General features: G+C 33.1%; 1 protein-coding gene across 2 annotated transcripts in view; it reads right to left on the bottom strand.

The window, feature by feature from the left end:
• Positions 1-4,259: 4,259 nt before the first annotated feature.
• Positions 4,260-18,135, bottom strand: part of LOC113391484 (U8-agatoxin-Ao1a-like) — a 53,138-nt gene continuing 39,262 nt past the window's right edge. Inside the window, exons 2-4 of one of the 2 annotated variants that reach the window (XM_026627454.2) lie at positions 6,119-6,230; positions 5,800-5,878; positions 4,260-5,367 (exon numbers count right to left, since the gene is read on the bottom strand). In XM_026627454.2, coding sequence (XP_026483239.1) covers positions 5,205-5,367; positions 5,800-5,878; positions 6,119-6,203 — 327 coding nt within the window. In that variant the 5' untranslated portion in view covers positions 6,204-6,230 and the 3' untranslated portion in view covers positions 4,260-5,204. The remainder of the gene's footprint in view (positions 5,368-5,799; positions 5,879-6,118; positions 6,231-18,135) is intronic. The other variant, XM_064218499.1, reaches the window with a different exon arrangement.

The following is an 18,135-nucleotide window of genomic DNA, read 5'->3' as shown; positions in this document are numbered from 1 at the left end:
GATCACGCGCTGTTGTAATATTAGGCACATAATTTGTTAAAAATACATTGATAAAGAAGGCATATTATTCGATACAATATTATGTAGATGATAAAAAGCGTGGAGTTAATGCTTGTTGACTTCCAGGCAGGATATATAACATACATATACGTATAATTGTATTTAACTAACATGACTGTGTTGAAAAAGAATAACTACTGTGTTTCTTACCGATTCTTCTCGGTAGAATCTAAATTTCGAACCAGTGGTAGCTTTACTTAATATAGTTTGTTAAATGACGATTCAAAAGTGCTTGTAAAAGCCTACTTGAATTTTGATACACCTGTAAATATTTGCAGCCTACACTTTCTCGTGCATTAAAGAGGTATTTAATGTTGCTTATATCTTCGCCATAAAAGATTTTTTGAAAATATAAAAATTTTACAAAAAAGTAACTGACTTCAAATTTTTTGACCTAACAACAAATTTTTTTTCAAATCGGTTCATGAATGAGAGGAAAAAAATTTAAATTTTAATTGATAACCTCCTCATTTTTTTAAGTAGGTTAAAAATGATCTCAAAAGGTCAAACTTTATTCAAAATGTAAATTGTACGTACCAATTTTGTTCGTAGCTTTTATTTGTTATTCGACCCTTGTAAAAGGACACAGAGGTCAAATATCAAAGAAGATTTCAACATTTTACAAAGAGTATTCATTTAAAGTTAAAAAGTATATTATATTTATGCAATAATAAGCAAATTGAATCACAATTTTATTTCATTGCGCATATTAATATAACGTTAGAAATCGCCATCGAATTGATTTGATTTGTGTGTATGAAATTTTGAAAAAATCTACTACTAATGTTTGCATAAGTTTTATACCTTTGGATTACTAATATTAACGAAATATATTATTTAAATTTGTATTTTTTTGCTCTGGACAAACGAGATGGACGATAGACAAAATTAAAAATAAATATTGTTTTTGCTAGATACCATCGAATAAACTTTAAAACGAAGATTCAATTTTATTTATGTGTCTAGACCTATAGATTAAACTAATATTAAACTGAAGCAATAGCTGTCGAGCGAATTTTTAATATATTTATTATTTTTATAAACAAACTAGATCATGCCTGCGGTCTCGCCCTCGCCTCTCGGTCTCGCCTGCGGACTTGTAAGTAAATTGGGGATCCCTCGTTCATATCCATCGGGTAAGCATAAGTGGTTTTATTTTAACGTCTCTGTCTTCCATCATTGTAACGAAACAAAGGAATATTAAATTTTTTAAATTATAATAAGTCAATCTTATAAAAATCGGGCATCGTGGTGTCGTAGAGACGGCTATGTATTTTACATGAATAAAGAGTACTCACTGAGCCGAGATGGCCCAGTGGTTAGAACGCGTGCATCTTAACCGATGATTTCGGGTTCAAACCCAGGCAGGCACCACTGAATTTACATGTGCTTAATTTGTTTATAATTCATCTCGTGCTAGGCGGTGAAGGAAAACATCGTGAGGAAACCTGCATGTGTCTAATTTCAACGAAATTCTGCCACATGTGTATTCCACCAACCCGCATTGGAGCAGCGTGGTGGAATATGCTCCATACCTTCTCCTCAACGGGAGAGGAGGCCTTGGCCCAGCAGTGGGAAATTTACAGGCTGATTATGTTATGTTATTTAAAGAGTACTATTTTGTTTAAGCGGTATATATCAAGATTCAAGAAGCATTTCGGGTACTTGACATATATGGACATATTCCCTATTTGTGTTTTTTAATATATATGTAAACAATCACAAATTGACAAAATTGAAATAATCATTCAGTTATTTTTGTCGATTCTTCTCAGATATTTTCTTTTCCCAAGGTAGTAGTGTTTAATTGGGCGATCAATAATTGTAATTCTATATTGTTTAGGGTTGGGTACGTTTTAGGGGTTGATCGTTAAGTGTTAGGTGTAAAAAAGTAGCTTATGTATTCAATCTTGCTCTATGCCAAAATTTATCCAATCACGTTCTGTGGTTTAGGCGTAAACACGTAACAAACAGAGTTACTAATTTTTTTTTTAGTAAATATTTAGATTATTGAAATTCCAAATAAAAAAAAAGAAATAGTATATGTATAAACATCTAATATTTATCTTACATTAGGAGATAAGAAGATCCCTCAGGGAAAAGGACCGGGAGTGTATTAGTTTCCCAAAATTGCGGGTTAATTTTACTATTTAATCTTTAAGGGTATATTCCAGACCTAAGTCTAGGGCACGACCCTGAGATCTTACTAACTAACTACCAATCAGATAATTCTATTTTTTGATTTAACTTGCTTTTATCGACTTATGCTGCGGTAAAATTTTCCGGGATATAAATTAGCATTAAAAGACCTCCGTGGTCGACTAGTATGTACACCGGTTTTCATGGGAACGCCACTCCGAGGTCCCGGGTTCGATTCCCGGTCGAGTCGATGTAGGAAAAGTTAAAGATTTATTATAGATAGATATATAGATATATATAGATTATAGATAGGTAATTCCAATTTATATTTCACACAATTTTACGGTAGCATAAGTCGAAAAAAGCAAGCAAAAAATTGGCACTTCAAACCCAGGTGTCACTGAATTATCATGATATTAATTTTCGCTTAAAATTGTACCTGTGATTACCGATGAATGAAAATATCATCAGAAATATGACAATTCTCAGGGTCAAATGAAAACATTCAATATAATATTTAGCTCAGCCGTTGGACGTTTATGAGCTGTTACTTTACTTAAAATGCCATTTGAAATTCACGTCTGTCTGGTGCTACGTTGCTGTGTGGAAGCAAGATTAATATGTTACAATTAAATCAAAAGATGACGAGTATTACTTTATGTCAGGGTTCAATCGCGTTGACTAGATTTTTCAAAATAAGTGTATATTATTAAAACAAAGTAATTATCACATAGTGGTACCACCATGAACATTGTCCTATCTACCGACCACACCTGAGCAAAATTGCAATCTGATAGGTATATTCAGGTTCGACGTCGTTCGAGTTCCAGACGACTCAAATATCAAGGTGGAGTCTAGTTATACTCCCTCGCCCTGTAACGCAAAGTAATGGCAGTAGGGCCAACAGCATTTACGCAACCTAAATAAAATAACCTATGCGAACTGTGACAAAGATATAAAAGTCTTGCAAAAGCCTTCTGGAATAAAGTGTGTTTTGATTGGAATTATTCTCCATTCGGCCCTTTAAATGTTTCAGTCATAAACTCAGAGCATCTCTGGAAATAAAAACGATCCTTCCGTCTGTTAAGTTTAGACATAGTATTTATGCACGTAGTCATTGTATTGATGAGTTTGTGAGAAATTAGGCTGTGAGAAATATAAATCAAATACTCGGTATATGATATCAACGAGAAAATTCAACAGGGATCAAATTGTAAATAAAGTAACAAACGAATAACAATTTCACGGTCATCAAGTACCTACTAATTGTAAACCGAGATTAAACTCGACTTACATTTGGAGTACTTTTTTTGTTTTGGGGTCGTCATATTTTTTTATGTGTATAGTTACTGCTGCCTTTCTTAGGGTGGTAACTTGAACTTATAATATTGATCGTCTCGTTGAATGTCCTCTGATACGTGATAGTCGACTATATATTTTGTGTAAGATTCAAACGTCTCAGATTTTTAAATAAAGTCAATAGCGTTACATTGAAGGGCTATCTACTTTTTTTACTTACTGGTAGGGCTCTGTGCAATGCCGCCTGGGTCGGTACCACCCACTCATCAGATATTCTGCCGCCAAACAGTAGTATTCAGTATTGTTGTGTTACGGCTTGAGCAAGCCAGTGTACGGGCACAAGGAGCAACTTAGTTCCCATTTTTGCATCATTTGAGTTTTGTGAAACGTAACTTTGCTGTTTATTAACATATTACAGTTGTTCATTGTACATTAAATTTAAAAACAAAAAATAATAAATATATAATTTAATTCGATTACATTTTTAAATCAAAATATAAACAAATCTACGAAGTTAATCTTATCTAAGAGTCACGTATGAAACTTTGGAAATAAACGTAATTCTGAATGAACTAATTTGGTGTAGCTGATTCGATATCGTAGGGATAAGGATAGTGGAATTCATGAATAGCCAATCACCCCACAAAAAAGGTCTCAGTTGATTTATTTTGACTAATCCACTATGGCACTATACGTACCGCCATAAACTCATTATTATTTATAACTATTATTATTCAGGCTATAAATAACAAAGACTGATGTCATCCATAAACATTTATTAGTACAATAATAATATATCTTTTCCATATTCCAATATTAGTAATAATACAATTATATTCCATTATCAGGAACGTATATTATATAAGAAACTACATACAGATGATTCTACTAGGCTGCAATACCATGTCCCCTGTCTGAGAGACGCATAGAGTACATTAAAGATTCGTTTTATTTATTATATAAGAATTATATTTTGACACATTAATAAGTATTTTAAAACACTAAGTTGCCAATCGCAAATAAGTCGCGTTATGTCATATATAGGCTTATAATAGCGTCCTTCACCAAGTTTCTTTTTACCGATAGTCTCTTAAATGACTAGAACATTTATTTTAAAAGTTACATTTATATTTTTCTAATCTGTAGTTTTTCTACTTCCTATTGACATAAGTTTACCACCAATTAGCTACTGTTCTCTACTTTAAGCTTACTTAACTCTACATACATACATTGCAATAGAATAAAGACTGCTTCGTTGCGATGGGTTCGTTGGTAGAAATGAAAATAGAACATAATTAGATTGCCCAAGAATCCAGTGCTACAAGCAGTATCGGTTTCTAATTGGCCGAGCATAGCGTCGAAGCGTACTGATTGGGCAATAAGGCTGGGTGATTGCCCAACCATGTAAGCGGACACTCGGCTCAATTAGACAAAATAATATATTGAAAAGAGACAGTAAATTTAACGTAACAAAATTAATTTTTTAGACAAGAACTACAAATTTAGTAAAAATGGTCCAAAAATATATCCGAACTAAAATCTACATCCCTGTTTTCGATTTAAAATGTTTAGTTATGAAAGATATCAAGTGAAAGAGAAGTTAAAGGTAGAAGCTATTAACGCAACGGGTCCGTGATAAAACGCTATGGTCGTTTGGTGCGGCGATACTCGGTGGTGATTACGCCGCTGCAATGATTAGGATTGTTTCACCCCCATTTCTGGAAGAGGCCCATGCGCTGGCAGCGGCAATTGGACCCCCATAGATTGCAGCGGCAAGAGGAGGAGTGGCAACAGTCGCCTGGCCGATGGTCGCAGTTCCCTCCCCGCCGAATACACGCACGCCTGAAAACGTAGATCAGCGACGAACGTCTGAAACCACATCATCGAATGCTAGCCTAAGTTTGTGTCCGTGCTGTCACACTCACAGGACAAGATCATAATTGGAAACCAAAATACTGGTTCGAGTTTAAGTCGAGCTGCCAAACTTCAAAACTTTATTTGGTTGAGTGAACCAGTGTAACTAGAGGCACAAGAGACATAAGATCTTAGTGGTTGGTGCCGCATTGATGATGTAAAGGATGCTTAATATTTCTTACAGTGTCTATGTCTATCTTCGTTGGTGACTTACCAATAACCAAAACCAATTTGAAGTAAAAATGAGCGTAATTCAGCTTGATAAACTTTCCTCGAATTGAGACTCTAGCTAAATGAAATTAACTCAATTTCTATTAACTGGTAATACATGATTCAGAAACATTTCCTATCCTGCAGTATACGAGTATATTATGGGTTCAAACTCACTTGCCAACATCTTGCAACAGTTGAAGGTCAGTCGGGTCTTCATCGTAATCGGATCCAGTTATTTCGATGTCATCGTCACCTACAAAAACATATCAAATTGTTAATATGAAAATAACAAATAGAAATATATAATCTATGACGTTGCCCAATAATTCAAGTTTCATACTACTTCTTTCTTAAATGATCGGCATGTAACGCATACTTTGATAAAAATAACGTGACTAAAACCCAGTACATTTGATAATAATAAAAATATGTATATTAGATATTCCTTAGCTAAATGTTTATCATTTCTTGGAGAACATATACGAGTGGATACCTGGATCAATGTATGAAGCATAAGAGCACTGGTCTGCCAACAGAAAAGCCGCTAGCACCAGCATAACTGCGCTGGTGCGCGGCATGCTGCCCAAGCGCCAACCGCTGCTCACCTGCAAATAAAATTCTATGTAAACCAGAGATAACAGACATTACCCAACAGAAAGAAATAAATAAAACATAAGACTTCAAATAAAATAACTTATATTATATTAATTAGGTTAATAATGGAAGCAACAGAGACGAAACTAGCGAAAGAACAGTGGTCTTGTCATGTTCGAATTAGTCTTAATAAGTGCCGAATAGGTCAAGAACCTTGGCTTCATCTAACCTATAGCAGCCAAAATCAAGAAAATTTGACCTTTTTAAAAGTGATCCGAATTGGCCTGTTATTTTTAGTAAATGTTCAATAATTGCTTAGCAGCAAAAAATTATCGGAAGGAGCACCTCAATTTTATCGGATGAACAACTTTCAAGAGAAACGCTTCGTTACGGTAGCTGTGTAAAAGATATTCCGGCAATTGTATTCCGGATATTAACCAATATTAATTTACCGATTGTGATTATCTTGACTAATTAAAATAATTTAAGATCCAATCTCTAAGATTGATTTGAGTCTCCATTTTTTTCCGATGACCTTGGAATGTTTAACTCTCTGCATTTAGTGTTGTGCTAAATGTTGATCAATTACAAAAAAATACTAACCGTTAAAGGACATTTCGTGACCAATTCAGATTACTTATTCATAATTTAGACTGCTTATTAGAACTAAAAATCGTACGTAATTATTCAATTTTGTTTCGTTGATTTAAATATATTTTATTAGATAGCAATGACCTTACAGTATACATACGTACAACGTATCAATTATTTATTTATCGTCTATATTATTACTATCGAATAACTTTTGACAACGAATTTTCGACAACGAATTAGAATTTTATTACAGAATCGAATACTCTCCAATAAAAATGTAAAACCATACAATTTATACAAGATAAAATTTAAATCGTATTTCCATTTGTTTCTCCTCTCCTTCGCTCGTTCGTTACGCCTTAACGTATATCTTATCGAATGTTAAAGTAATCAAACTCAATCGCGCAATTGGGCAATTCTTGATTTTCAAGTTCACACCGTCTCGTTTTAGTATGATTGCGGTGAAGTTGCCGACGGCTGTTTTATATAGAGGAAGGCTCAGACGAATTCAGTGTACTTTAAATTTTATTACTGTAACTCGTATTTTATTGTTCTTCTTCTGTGCTTAACCGACTACAGCGAAGTTCAGAGAATGGTTTTTATATTGGCGCATTATATATTGATGGATGTTTATCTGTTCACGTATAACTTCTAAAGTACTTATCATAATTTGACAAATGGCAAGGTTGGCATACGACCATAACTAAACCCTAAAACGTATATTCTGTAAGTTGTCAACTTAGTAAATGATAGATATTAATTCGTTTGAAGACAGGAATGTCAGACAAGAATATTTTCATATTTTGTTTTTATATATATTTCGAACGTTATGTTTGGTACGATTTTTTAAATAGAGATACTCGTTGGCTCTACTTAGGGATTTTCTAAATCCTTATCAATACAAAAGCCACATTTATGCGACTTCACCACCCGAATGGTAGTGGAAAATAAACCAGCCATATTTCTATAGGTATTAAGAATAATTCGTTATATTTTTGAATATTTGCCAAATCAAATTTACAAATAACGCAGACCTCAAACAAAGGGGATAGAAGTAAGTATATGATAATATTTATGACTATTTGGTCAATATTAATATAAGTTTCCTGTTATCGTCATCTTTATTAAATGATTTCAATAAAAAAAAACATAATGAATTCTATTTATACGTTAAAAAAATAATACGCAAATCGTGCAAGATTTTAATGATGCAAAATAAGGCAAAGATTTGTAACCTAATCCATTATAATTTCAGAAAGTTCTTTGATCGATCGGACAATTTGTATACAAGTTTACGGATGATAAAAGTTAAGGGTCCGCATGCGATAAATTCTAATAAAGAAAAATCTTAAGTTAGCTTAGTAACATTTGCTGAAAGTAGGTTTATGTAAATCCTGAGCCTCTCCGTTTTACACGAGAGCTTAATAATGCCAACTTAGCAACTTATACAGATTAACCGAAATGTTATGTTTGGATATGTTATTAAGTTACTTGTTTTCCTACTTGACGTGGAAGATAAAATTATAATGGATGGACTATTCGTAGCATAAATAAAGTTTATATGCTTCAATAAATACTTGGTGGTGGGGCTTTATGCAACCCCGTCTGGGCAACCAACCGCTCATCGGATACCGATAAATAGCAATACTTAGCATTAATGTGCTCCGGTTTGAAGGGTGAGTGAGCCAGTGTAATTTTTGGCACAAGATTTATGGTGCATTGGCGAAATAAGGAATGGTCAATATTTAAGTGATCACCATCAAATAGCCCGTTTAGTCGACATCCAAACTATATCATAAGAAAAAAAAGGTCTCCGGTCATACTATATGGAAATCACATCGGATCATGAAAGTGATATATTAGAGACTTAATTATTCTTCTTGTGCAGTACTATATTCTGTGCAGTTGGTATTGCGTCCTGCCAGTATGTTCAAGTTAGATTCTTTTAAACTGTGAATAAAAGACATTATTATTTATATAAAACTCATATAATTCACGATCTACTAAAATTCGATGAATCTTTAATATATATTTATATTTGAAGTGTTTAATTTACAAATAACCTTTATAATTTCTTCGCTAGGGTACATCTGAAGAGTCAGTTACGTCACGGGACCCTTTCCCTACTTGTAAATCAAATTGGATTAGGATGACATGAGTTCATTCCGAAGTATTTCGTAGGAAAATCCGTATTGCTCCATAAAATGTGTACCGATTACGGCTTATGTGTTTGTTGCATGTCTTGGGACGTGAACACTTGATTACTCAAAGAAGAATAAATTACGGACTAAAGGTACTCTTAATGGTCACCGTTTTATTTAGTTAAGAATCATAAATATTAGTAACTAAGGTAATAAGATGAGCTTGTATAATAAAACTTCACGAACGAAGATTAAATATAAATATATAATATTTTTAAATAACAAATCAAATAAGGAAGGTACCCTTAAGAATCTTATCGACATATTCTCCGAAGCCGATGAGCTTTGATTCGAGCTTACGTTAACGGAAATAGAACATTTTGATTGAATTCCGAGTTAGAATTTACTCAGCAATTTCCATATTTAATTGAAATACAAACACTCAATTTCATGAAGATTCGAGTCAGAAGCAGGAAATCAGTTAGTTTGTCATTTAGTGTAACACACGTAAATAATAAATGATTACTTTGTTTAGTGAAATATTTTCATAACAGATACAGATACGGTAAAATAAAGATTTTACTTTGATTTTAGGTTTACAATCATAACACGTAAATTTTTTTATTATATGATATATATGAGCCGAGATGGCCCAGTGGTTAGAACGCGTGCATCTTAACCGATGATTTCGGGTTCAAACCCAGGCAGGCACCACTGAATTTTCATGTTCTTAATTTATGTTTATAATTCATCTCGTGCTCGGCGGTGAAGGAAAACATCGTGAGGAAACCTGCATGTGTCTAATTTCAACGAAGTTCTGCCACATGTGTATTCCACCAACCCGCTTTGGAGCAGCGTGGTGGAATATGCTCCATACCTTCTCAAAAAGGGAGCCTTAGCCCAGCAGTGGGAAATTTACAGGCTGTTTATGTTTTGTATGTTATGTATGATATATATGTATAGGCGGATTACTGGGCCACTTGGTTGCAATGTTCACCACCGCCCAAAGACATTGGCGCTGTAAGATATATTAACCATTTATTACGTCGTAAATGTGCCACCAACCTTGGAAACTAAGATATTATGCCCTCGTGACTGTAGTATTAATTTTTATTTTTTAATTATATAGATAGGCGGGAGAGAAAATGGGCCACCTGATGGTAAATGATCACCACTACTCATAGACATGGCGCTGTAAGAATTATTAACCATTCCTTGCGTCGCCAATATGCCATAAAACCATGTGTTGTGTCCCTTGTATACGTATTTACACTGACTTACTCACATTTCAAACCGGAACACAATAGTAAGTATTGCTATTTGGCGGTTGAATATCGGATGAGTAGGTGGTATCCAGCAGGGCTTGCACAAAGCCCTACAACCAAGTTAAATATCTTCTTAATAGACATGATATTTTTATTAGGAACACAGTACCCTATGTACCCTACATTAATTTATTTAACTAGAGAATGTTATTTTTAGTGAATGATCCAGTTTTATTACAGACGAAACATGTACATACATATATACAAATAAAAGTAAACGAGAGGTCACGTGTGACACTTGATTGGAACAAAAATTGACTTGATTGTTAGTAAAAATGAAATATTATTAAAAAAAATATTTCGAGTAGCGAGTGGTTCAAAACCAGTATGAATCGTAAAACTAATTTTCATATCTGTTCTTATTTTGAAATCCAATAAAAACGAATTGTCGAGTCATGAGGATCATTAACTCAACATGCTTTACAACGCAATGACTTTGCTACTATTGAAGCTTCAAAATGTACGATGTACCTTATGAAATATCTTCATTAAGCTTTTATGGGATCATCATCCTCCTGTCCTTCTCCCAATTTTATTTGGGTTCGGCACAGCATGTCTTCTTCTTCCATACTTCTCTGTCATTAATCATCTCACAAGTAACATTCTTTCCAGCCATATCGTCTTTCACACAATCACCATCACACCATCCATTGTGTCTTCGGTCGTCCCCTTCCTCTATATCCATCCACATCCATGCTCAATCTTCCTCACAACAAGGAGGAACTTCTCGGTTATCGGTACCATTTTCGGAGATATTTTTTTTAAAATAGCCAATAGTTTTGTTAACAAAAATAATATAAATTTTAGTGATGGTCTACTGGGTGGTAAAGCTTTGTGTAAGCCCATCTTTTTATTTTAAATGTGGTTGTGTCTGGCCAACGGGGCATGGTAAGTAGTCACTATAGCCCATAGACTTGGCGCTGTAAGAAATATTAACTACACCTTAGATCACCAATATACCACTAACCTTTGGAACTAGGATGTTATGTCCCTTGTGCCTAGTTACACTAGCTGACTCAGCCTTCAAACTTCAACAACTATACTTTGCCAAAGTTTTATTTTTTGTATATACATAATAATTATTAATATTAAGGCCTTAACTATATACAAATGAGATTTAAAAATTAGTGGAGGCAATAAAGCGAGGTGTTATACTTTTAATTAAAGTTTTTCCAATACTACTCCAAGTTTCAAGTGTTTCAGCAGCAAATGTGAAAACGATACCAACTATTGCTGTTTGGCTGTTGAATACATGAATAGTGCTTAGTGGGTATTATCTACCAAGATTGGCTTTCAAAATACAAGGTGTACCCAGTTTTATTAATCTTGACTTACAATTTCATCTCCAAGGACTCGGTTAAGTTTGAGTTCGTATTAAAAGCGAAGTTCCTGCGTGAAGTCAAATACGCGTACAACCATATCCTGAACGAGTTACATTTGAGTTTAGTGTTTAAGTGCGTAGACCACTATTTGTCATTTCATATTTGTGTTGGCGAGTTTGATAAGATCTTTGCCTCGTGATCTTTAGTAGCCTTTTTCAATTAAATTAGTTTAATAATGCTTAAGTATTCATATGTGTTTGTTTTTTGATATTTTCTACTGACAGATATTCGTGAATTATTCTTCAATATCTAGGACTAGAGCCCAGCTGATGACGTGGTTAGAATGCGTACATCTTAAACGATGATTGTGAGTTCAAATCCAGGCAAGAACCTGTGAATTTTCATCAACTTAATTATGTTTATAATTTATTTCGTGCTCAGCAGTGAATTGAGACGAAACCTGCATGTATCTAATTTAAATAAAATTCTTACATATTCATACATACTCCGCAAAATCGCATTGGAGCAGTGTTGTAGAATATTTATCGAACTCTCTCCCCAAACAGAGAAGAGGCGTTAGTCTAGCAATGGGTCGTTTATAGACTCTTACTTTACTGGGCTTTTTCGATAAGTTATTTGAAATAAACTTCAACATATTAAAATACAATCGGTCATAATCAATGTACCGTCAATCTAAAGTAGGTATCCTTTAAACCGAAAAACAGCTATATTTTATTGGCTAAAACGATATATAAAATCGTTTATTATAATCAAATATTATATTTAAAAAATACATCATCATTAAAAATCGCATTTATTACTTAATGGTTATCTTTAAATCTTGATACTCATTGTCATTAGTCAGACGATAAATGCTGCGTCTTCATCTTTTAAATATCAAATCAATGATAAAAGTGATAAAATATATATAAGTTAATACCTATTACAACATTTATAACCTAGGCCGTAAATGTGTACGTTACAATAATCAAAAGTGAAAGATGAAAAAGGATCAGCTATATTAGCTACTTATAGCTTTCCAGTTCATCCGTTCGTGCGAACACAGCCGGCTGAAGCAAATTAACACGATTTGAATTCAAAAGGGAAAAATTATATAAATATTGTATGGCTAGACTGAGATGGGAATAAAATATAAGAATATTATATTCACGCTTATCACGTCAATGGTTTAAAGTAAAAGGGGGTGAAACTGCTCACTTATATAATAATATTATAAGCTGTTCGTTATGACCGATTTTGGCCACGGCCGTCAGCCAATTATGCACGGGCGTGTACACATTCAAATTCCAGCCTCTAGCCCAATAAATTTTTATTGGCCCAACCTGGGGTACTTGACTCGTTGGTCTAGTTATAAAGTCGCAAATCCCAAGGTACCTTGGATAAAAAGGTTTTAAGATAGAAAGGGTTAGAATATATTAGTATAGATAGATAACTAGAAATATTTTCATGACCTTGAGTGGTATAACGCCTTTTTTGGCCAATGTCGGAAGTGTAATAACTATTATAAGTATCTACAACATATATTATTAGCCTCAGGATCACACGCACAAACATATATATATACACACACGTAAATAAAGATATCTCGATACGAGTTAAGGACAAGTTATATATAAGTATTACATATAATTTTTTTTATTTACTGTAGATTTTGTCAATAACAAGTATAATTTAATAAACACATATTAAAATACAAGATAAAATAAAAGTGTGTTTTGGAATCAATAAATGTAGTTCGCAAGATATTAACCGAGCCGTGTAATGACTTCTGTTTGCCACGAGAATATTAAAGGGTTGAAGCTATTATCGGCCCTCAGCTGTTGGCTCAGCCGAGAAACAAATTACTGATAATTCCAGAAACAGACGGTCATTAGAGGACAATAACGATTTGCTGGTATCGTCAGTAATAATATTATATAACCATTTACCGTAGTTATTGTTATAAATTTGTTTTTATCGGAGTAATAAGGAATTAAACACACACATTATCATCCCATTTGGGGTTTAGGAAAATTTTATATGAAAAGATAATTTGTAAACCGAGTTTGTGAATATTTTTTTAACCTAATTCAATAAAGGGAATCCCCCGAGTATGTTTGTATTTGATTTTGTTTGTTCTTGATTTATCAGGCGTTCGAAAATCAAAATATACTTCATTCAATTAAGCTTTGTACATTTGAATCGCCATTTTAAAGAACTGTGTTAAACGTAAAGCTACCACTGCTTCGGAATGTAGTGCCTACCGAGACGGACCGGCAAAACACAATAGCTACTTTTTTATAACATTTAAAATACAAAGGTATGTCAGTTAAATACAATTTAATTTATATAACATATCCTCCCTAAAAGTCCATCAGTATTTGATATATCGTTACCAGTATGATATATATATATATATATTATATGTCAGTATGTATCTTTTATACGAGTATTTAATAAATAAAATAATATTTCAACGTCATTCGTTATGAAGAAAGAAAAAAAGTAAATCAAGTTTATGGGTCCTAAGAAGTCATGTGCGTACTCATAATTATACTTGCTCATATAGATCTATCTATTTGTTATCTATCTTGCTCATATGATCTATCTGTTTGTTTCGTATAAAGATTTAATACGAAAAAAAATACACGTGTTCGAGATAAAGTTCGTTAACCCTTGCCCTGAAGCCATTGTTGGATTCCTAGTTAATTCTTACCAAATACTTTCAGTAAACGAAATAGCGAATTTTCTTTAGAAGTAGGTCAAAGAGATATTACGGAAAGAAAATAGATCCGGAGCCACCAGTTCTATGCTTCAGTTATTTGATTGATCTGAAGATCTCGTTCTACTCAGAATCTTAAGGAATTAGGGGCCTTTTGTATTAATAGTATTTTTTTGATTATTGGCTTATGTGTTGGAACATGAACAAGGACGCTTGTTAGCGATCAAAATGTACAGTTCGTCTTCTTTCAGCAGTAGTGATAAATAGTGTCCATGGGATTGTATTGAAAGCCACGGCAATTTATACGAATCAGGGATAGGGATAACCTGGCATTTCTGTCTAATATATATATATATATATATATATATATATAAACAGGAAGTTTTATTTTAAAAATGAAAAAGAAAGTTCTTTAGACGATACTTATTAACTTTAGTTTCTAACGATACTTACGAGTTATACTTTCAAACCACTTTGAAAATTCAGTTAATTAGTTTATATTAAACAAACATCCCAGTGCAAGTTTTGTGAAAAAAAAATATTTTTGTGAAAGGAAGGTAGTTTTGTGAAAGTAAAAAACTCAAATTAAACGGGCAAATTTTATCAGCTACGTTTGACACTCGCCAGTCATACTTCTTAATTAGTGTGCGTAAACTTAGTGGCCGAATGTTGGACACTATTTTCTTCGATGGGTTCTCAGTTTTGTCTATCCAGCCATATAAATAATAATCAAAGCTTTGAACATAATTAAAAAAGCCGATCTGGCCCGTGTACCTACACGTAGTACATGTGTGTCCTCTTAAAGGTAGCCCAATGGACGACAGCAGACAGGGTGGCGTGGCGGTGCCATACACACTCACCGGAAAAATTGTATGTAAGACTCACCGGTACTAAGTGTGTCAGAATACCCACTTATGACCAGCGGTACCCAGCGTGTCCCTTTAAGGGCTGCCATGGAATCGCTGGCGCATGCTAGCGTGACGTCACTCTTACCACCTAAGGATAGCTCCGCCATTGAAACGATCCCACAGCTATTTCGATCCGTATTGAGGACGGTCATCGCAAATTATGCAAGTGTCTAATGACGATAACAAAATAACGCGCTTTGAAGCTGCCTTGAGGAATAAGCTCTAATACTGCTCCTCGAAAGGACATTGGAACATTGTCCCGCCATTTTACTATGGTAAAAAAATCAAATAAGATTAATTATTTAAACGAGAAATTGTAAATTCAGAGTTCCCCACAGTATTACAAATAATATGATCCTTCAATTCATTCGTTCCGTGAAATTGGTAAGGTTTTATCTGTTAATACAGCCTCCGCAATACTGATGAATACAGCGTATCATTACATTACAGTATCGTATCATAGTATTAATGACAAATACATTTTATTCCATTTCAATTAGAATTAATTGAATGTCATGGAACTTATTCATATTTTGATATATGAATGTAAATGATGATTTATCTAATGGTATTAGTTTTATAATATTCTTGTTAGTTTCTTTTGAAAAAAAAAATAGGAAATTGCTTTAGTAAATATTTGTCATCCAGTATCATTGCTATTCGGTGTTACAATCATTTATACAATAGCGTTTCATGACGTATTGAATCATTATAATGTTTTAATAATTATATAGATTACCAGCGCGACACAGTTTCCCTAATTACCTAGCAAACAAACAAACGAAATCGTCATATTTGACAATCACAATGACAAAAAAACCCGTCGAGTTTCTTTCGTCGGTTCTTCTCAGGTCAGGATATTTTCTTCTCCGAAACAATGGTAGCGTTTAATTTGACAATCAATATTACGTGTAATGCTTTTGTTTTCGGTTTGAACCATAAATATAATAAGAAGCTTAAATTTCTCCTTCTGCTCTTGTTTTTCAAAGGGTTTACTATCAGTTTTACTGAGCTTTATACAAAATACGAGCTTTTTATAAAAAATGTAACGAGGGGATTCGGTTACGAAGAAACAATAAGACCGCTAATTAAGATTTAAGAAAAGTGCTGAAAAAATATGACTTGGAATTTTGAACAGAGGGATAATAAATTACATTTTCATTCGTTCTTGAATAAATATTGAAGCTCTGATAGAGTATTGTTCGTTTGTCATTTTCGATAAGAAATTGATGTAGGTTAGTACCTACATCATTTTTTTATATATACAGCTAGTGCTGTATGCCGATTCTGTAATAGTTAATTGTGGATATCGAAATCAAAATATATCTATTTTAGAACATTACAGTCATATTTAATATGTACGTATATTTTGTAACTATTTGTTGGAATTGTATTAAAACTACCACAAATTCGAAGTGAGGATATTCTATCGAAATGATCCGGGAAAAAATTGTATAGTTCCCGTGCCCTGGATTTTTTTAACTAGCGTTTTAAAGTATTATTCACACAGTATGTTAGTCTGATGTATAAGCTATATTATTGTACAGTTTCATTAAAATCAATTCAGTAGTTTTTGCGTGAAAGTGTAACAAATAACCATACATACAAAATTTCGCATTTATAATATTAGTAAGGGATATATATAAAACAGGCATGCACATTACCCACTCTTGATAAAAACAAGGGAGGTACCTGTTACCTCACAAATGACTCTGGACCTCTGTGAAAGACTTAACGATCTATTGTCTTTACTTTTGGTGTTCTGTTTACAGTGTTAATAAATCACTTCTCACCGAAGTCATTTAATAATCAACACGTTCGTTATAATATATTTTACTTCAACCGTGCTCTTTGTTCTGTAGATGGACTGTTGTCTCTGTTCAACAGACGGAGTCTTAACATGACTCATTGTGGATTAAACAATATGTACAATATTCATATTTCAACAGTATTCTGTGATTAAGACATTAGACGTACTTTATTTATAATTATTTACGACATAGTACCTGGCATGCGAAACGAACTGCGCTCAACTAGTTATATTTAAAAACTTGTTTAAATACGTACATATTTGAAGGCAAAATCTAAAATACCAAAATCCTTTTTTATATAATATTATATGCAACGCGCTCAATATAAATTGTTAAGAAAAATGCTTAGGATAAATCATTGTTTATTTGAAGAGGCGGTGTAATGGCTGGTTAGCTATTTCGCCCAAACAAGCCAACTCCTAGAATATTTACAAATATGATTCTATACACAATATACATATAAAATATATATAACAATTAATCATTTATAAATTTCTATTTAAAAGAAAAGTAGATAGTCTTATTATAGTTGCATATATTGTATAAAATCGGACAACTATATTAATGGTAATGTTGTTAATAAGCAACATCAACATTATATCTTCTCTGAAAATGGACTGGTACCGTTTAACGGTCAACTGTTACACACTTCCGTCCCTTTTTACCAAAATACTCCCACAGATAGCAAGAGCGAGAGGAAACATATGTCACAGAGTGTATGTTTATAGCTCAGAAATGGACACGCTGAATTATTTCCTTCTGTAATCGATAACTTTACATTTGTAAAAAGAAAACAAAACATTGCCTAGAGTAAAAAAGTAAATAATTAATATAATATGTATAATTATACTTATAAAGTTACTAATAGACATAATTTAATTTACAGATATTAAACCCATTAAAATAGTCTAATCGAGTTTTGATATTTACATCGGTATTTAAATGTAATATAACTCCGCGTAATTAGAAAGTTACGTTTAATCATAAATCCAATGCTGTGGAATTTGAAAAGCTGTTTACAGAGATAACGAAAGGGTAGCAGAGATCATTAGAATTAATCTTGAAATTGGGTTATTTTAAGCTGGTGGAATTT

The sequence above is a fragment of the Vanessa tameamea genome, chromosome 22 (assembly GCF_037043105.1).
Source record: "Vanessa tameamea isolate UH-Manoa-2023 chromosome 22, ilVanTame1 primary haplotype, whole genome shotgun sequence".
Classification (NCBI taxonomy): domain Eukaryota; kingdom Metazoa; phylum Arthropoda; class Insecta; order Lepidoptera; family Nymphalidae; genus Vanessa; species Vanessa tameamea.
This window is presented reverse-complemented; position numbering and strand designations above follow the sequence as displayed.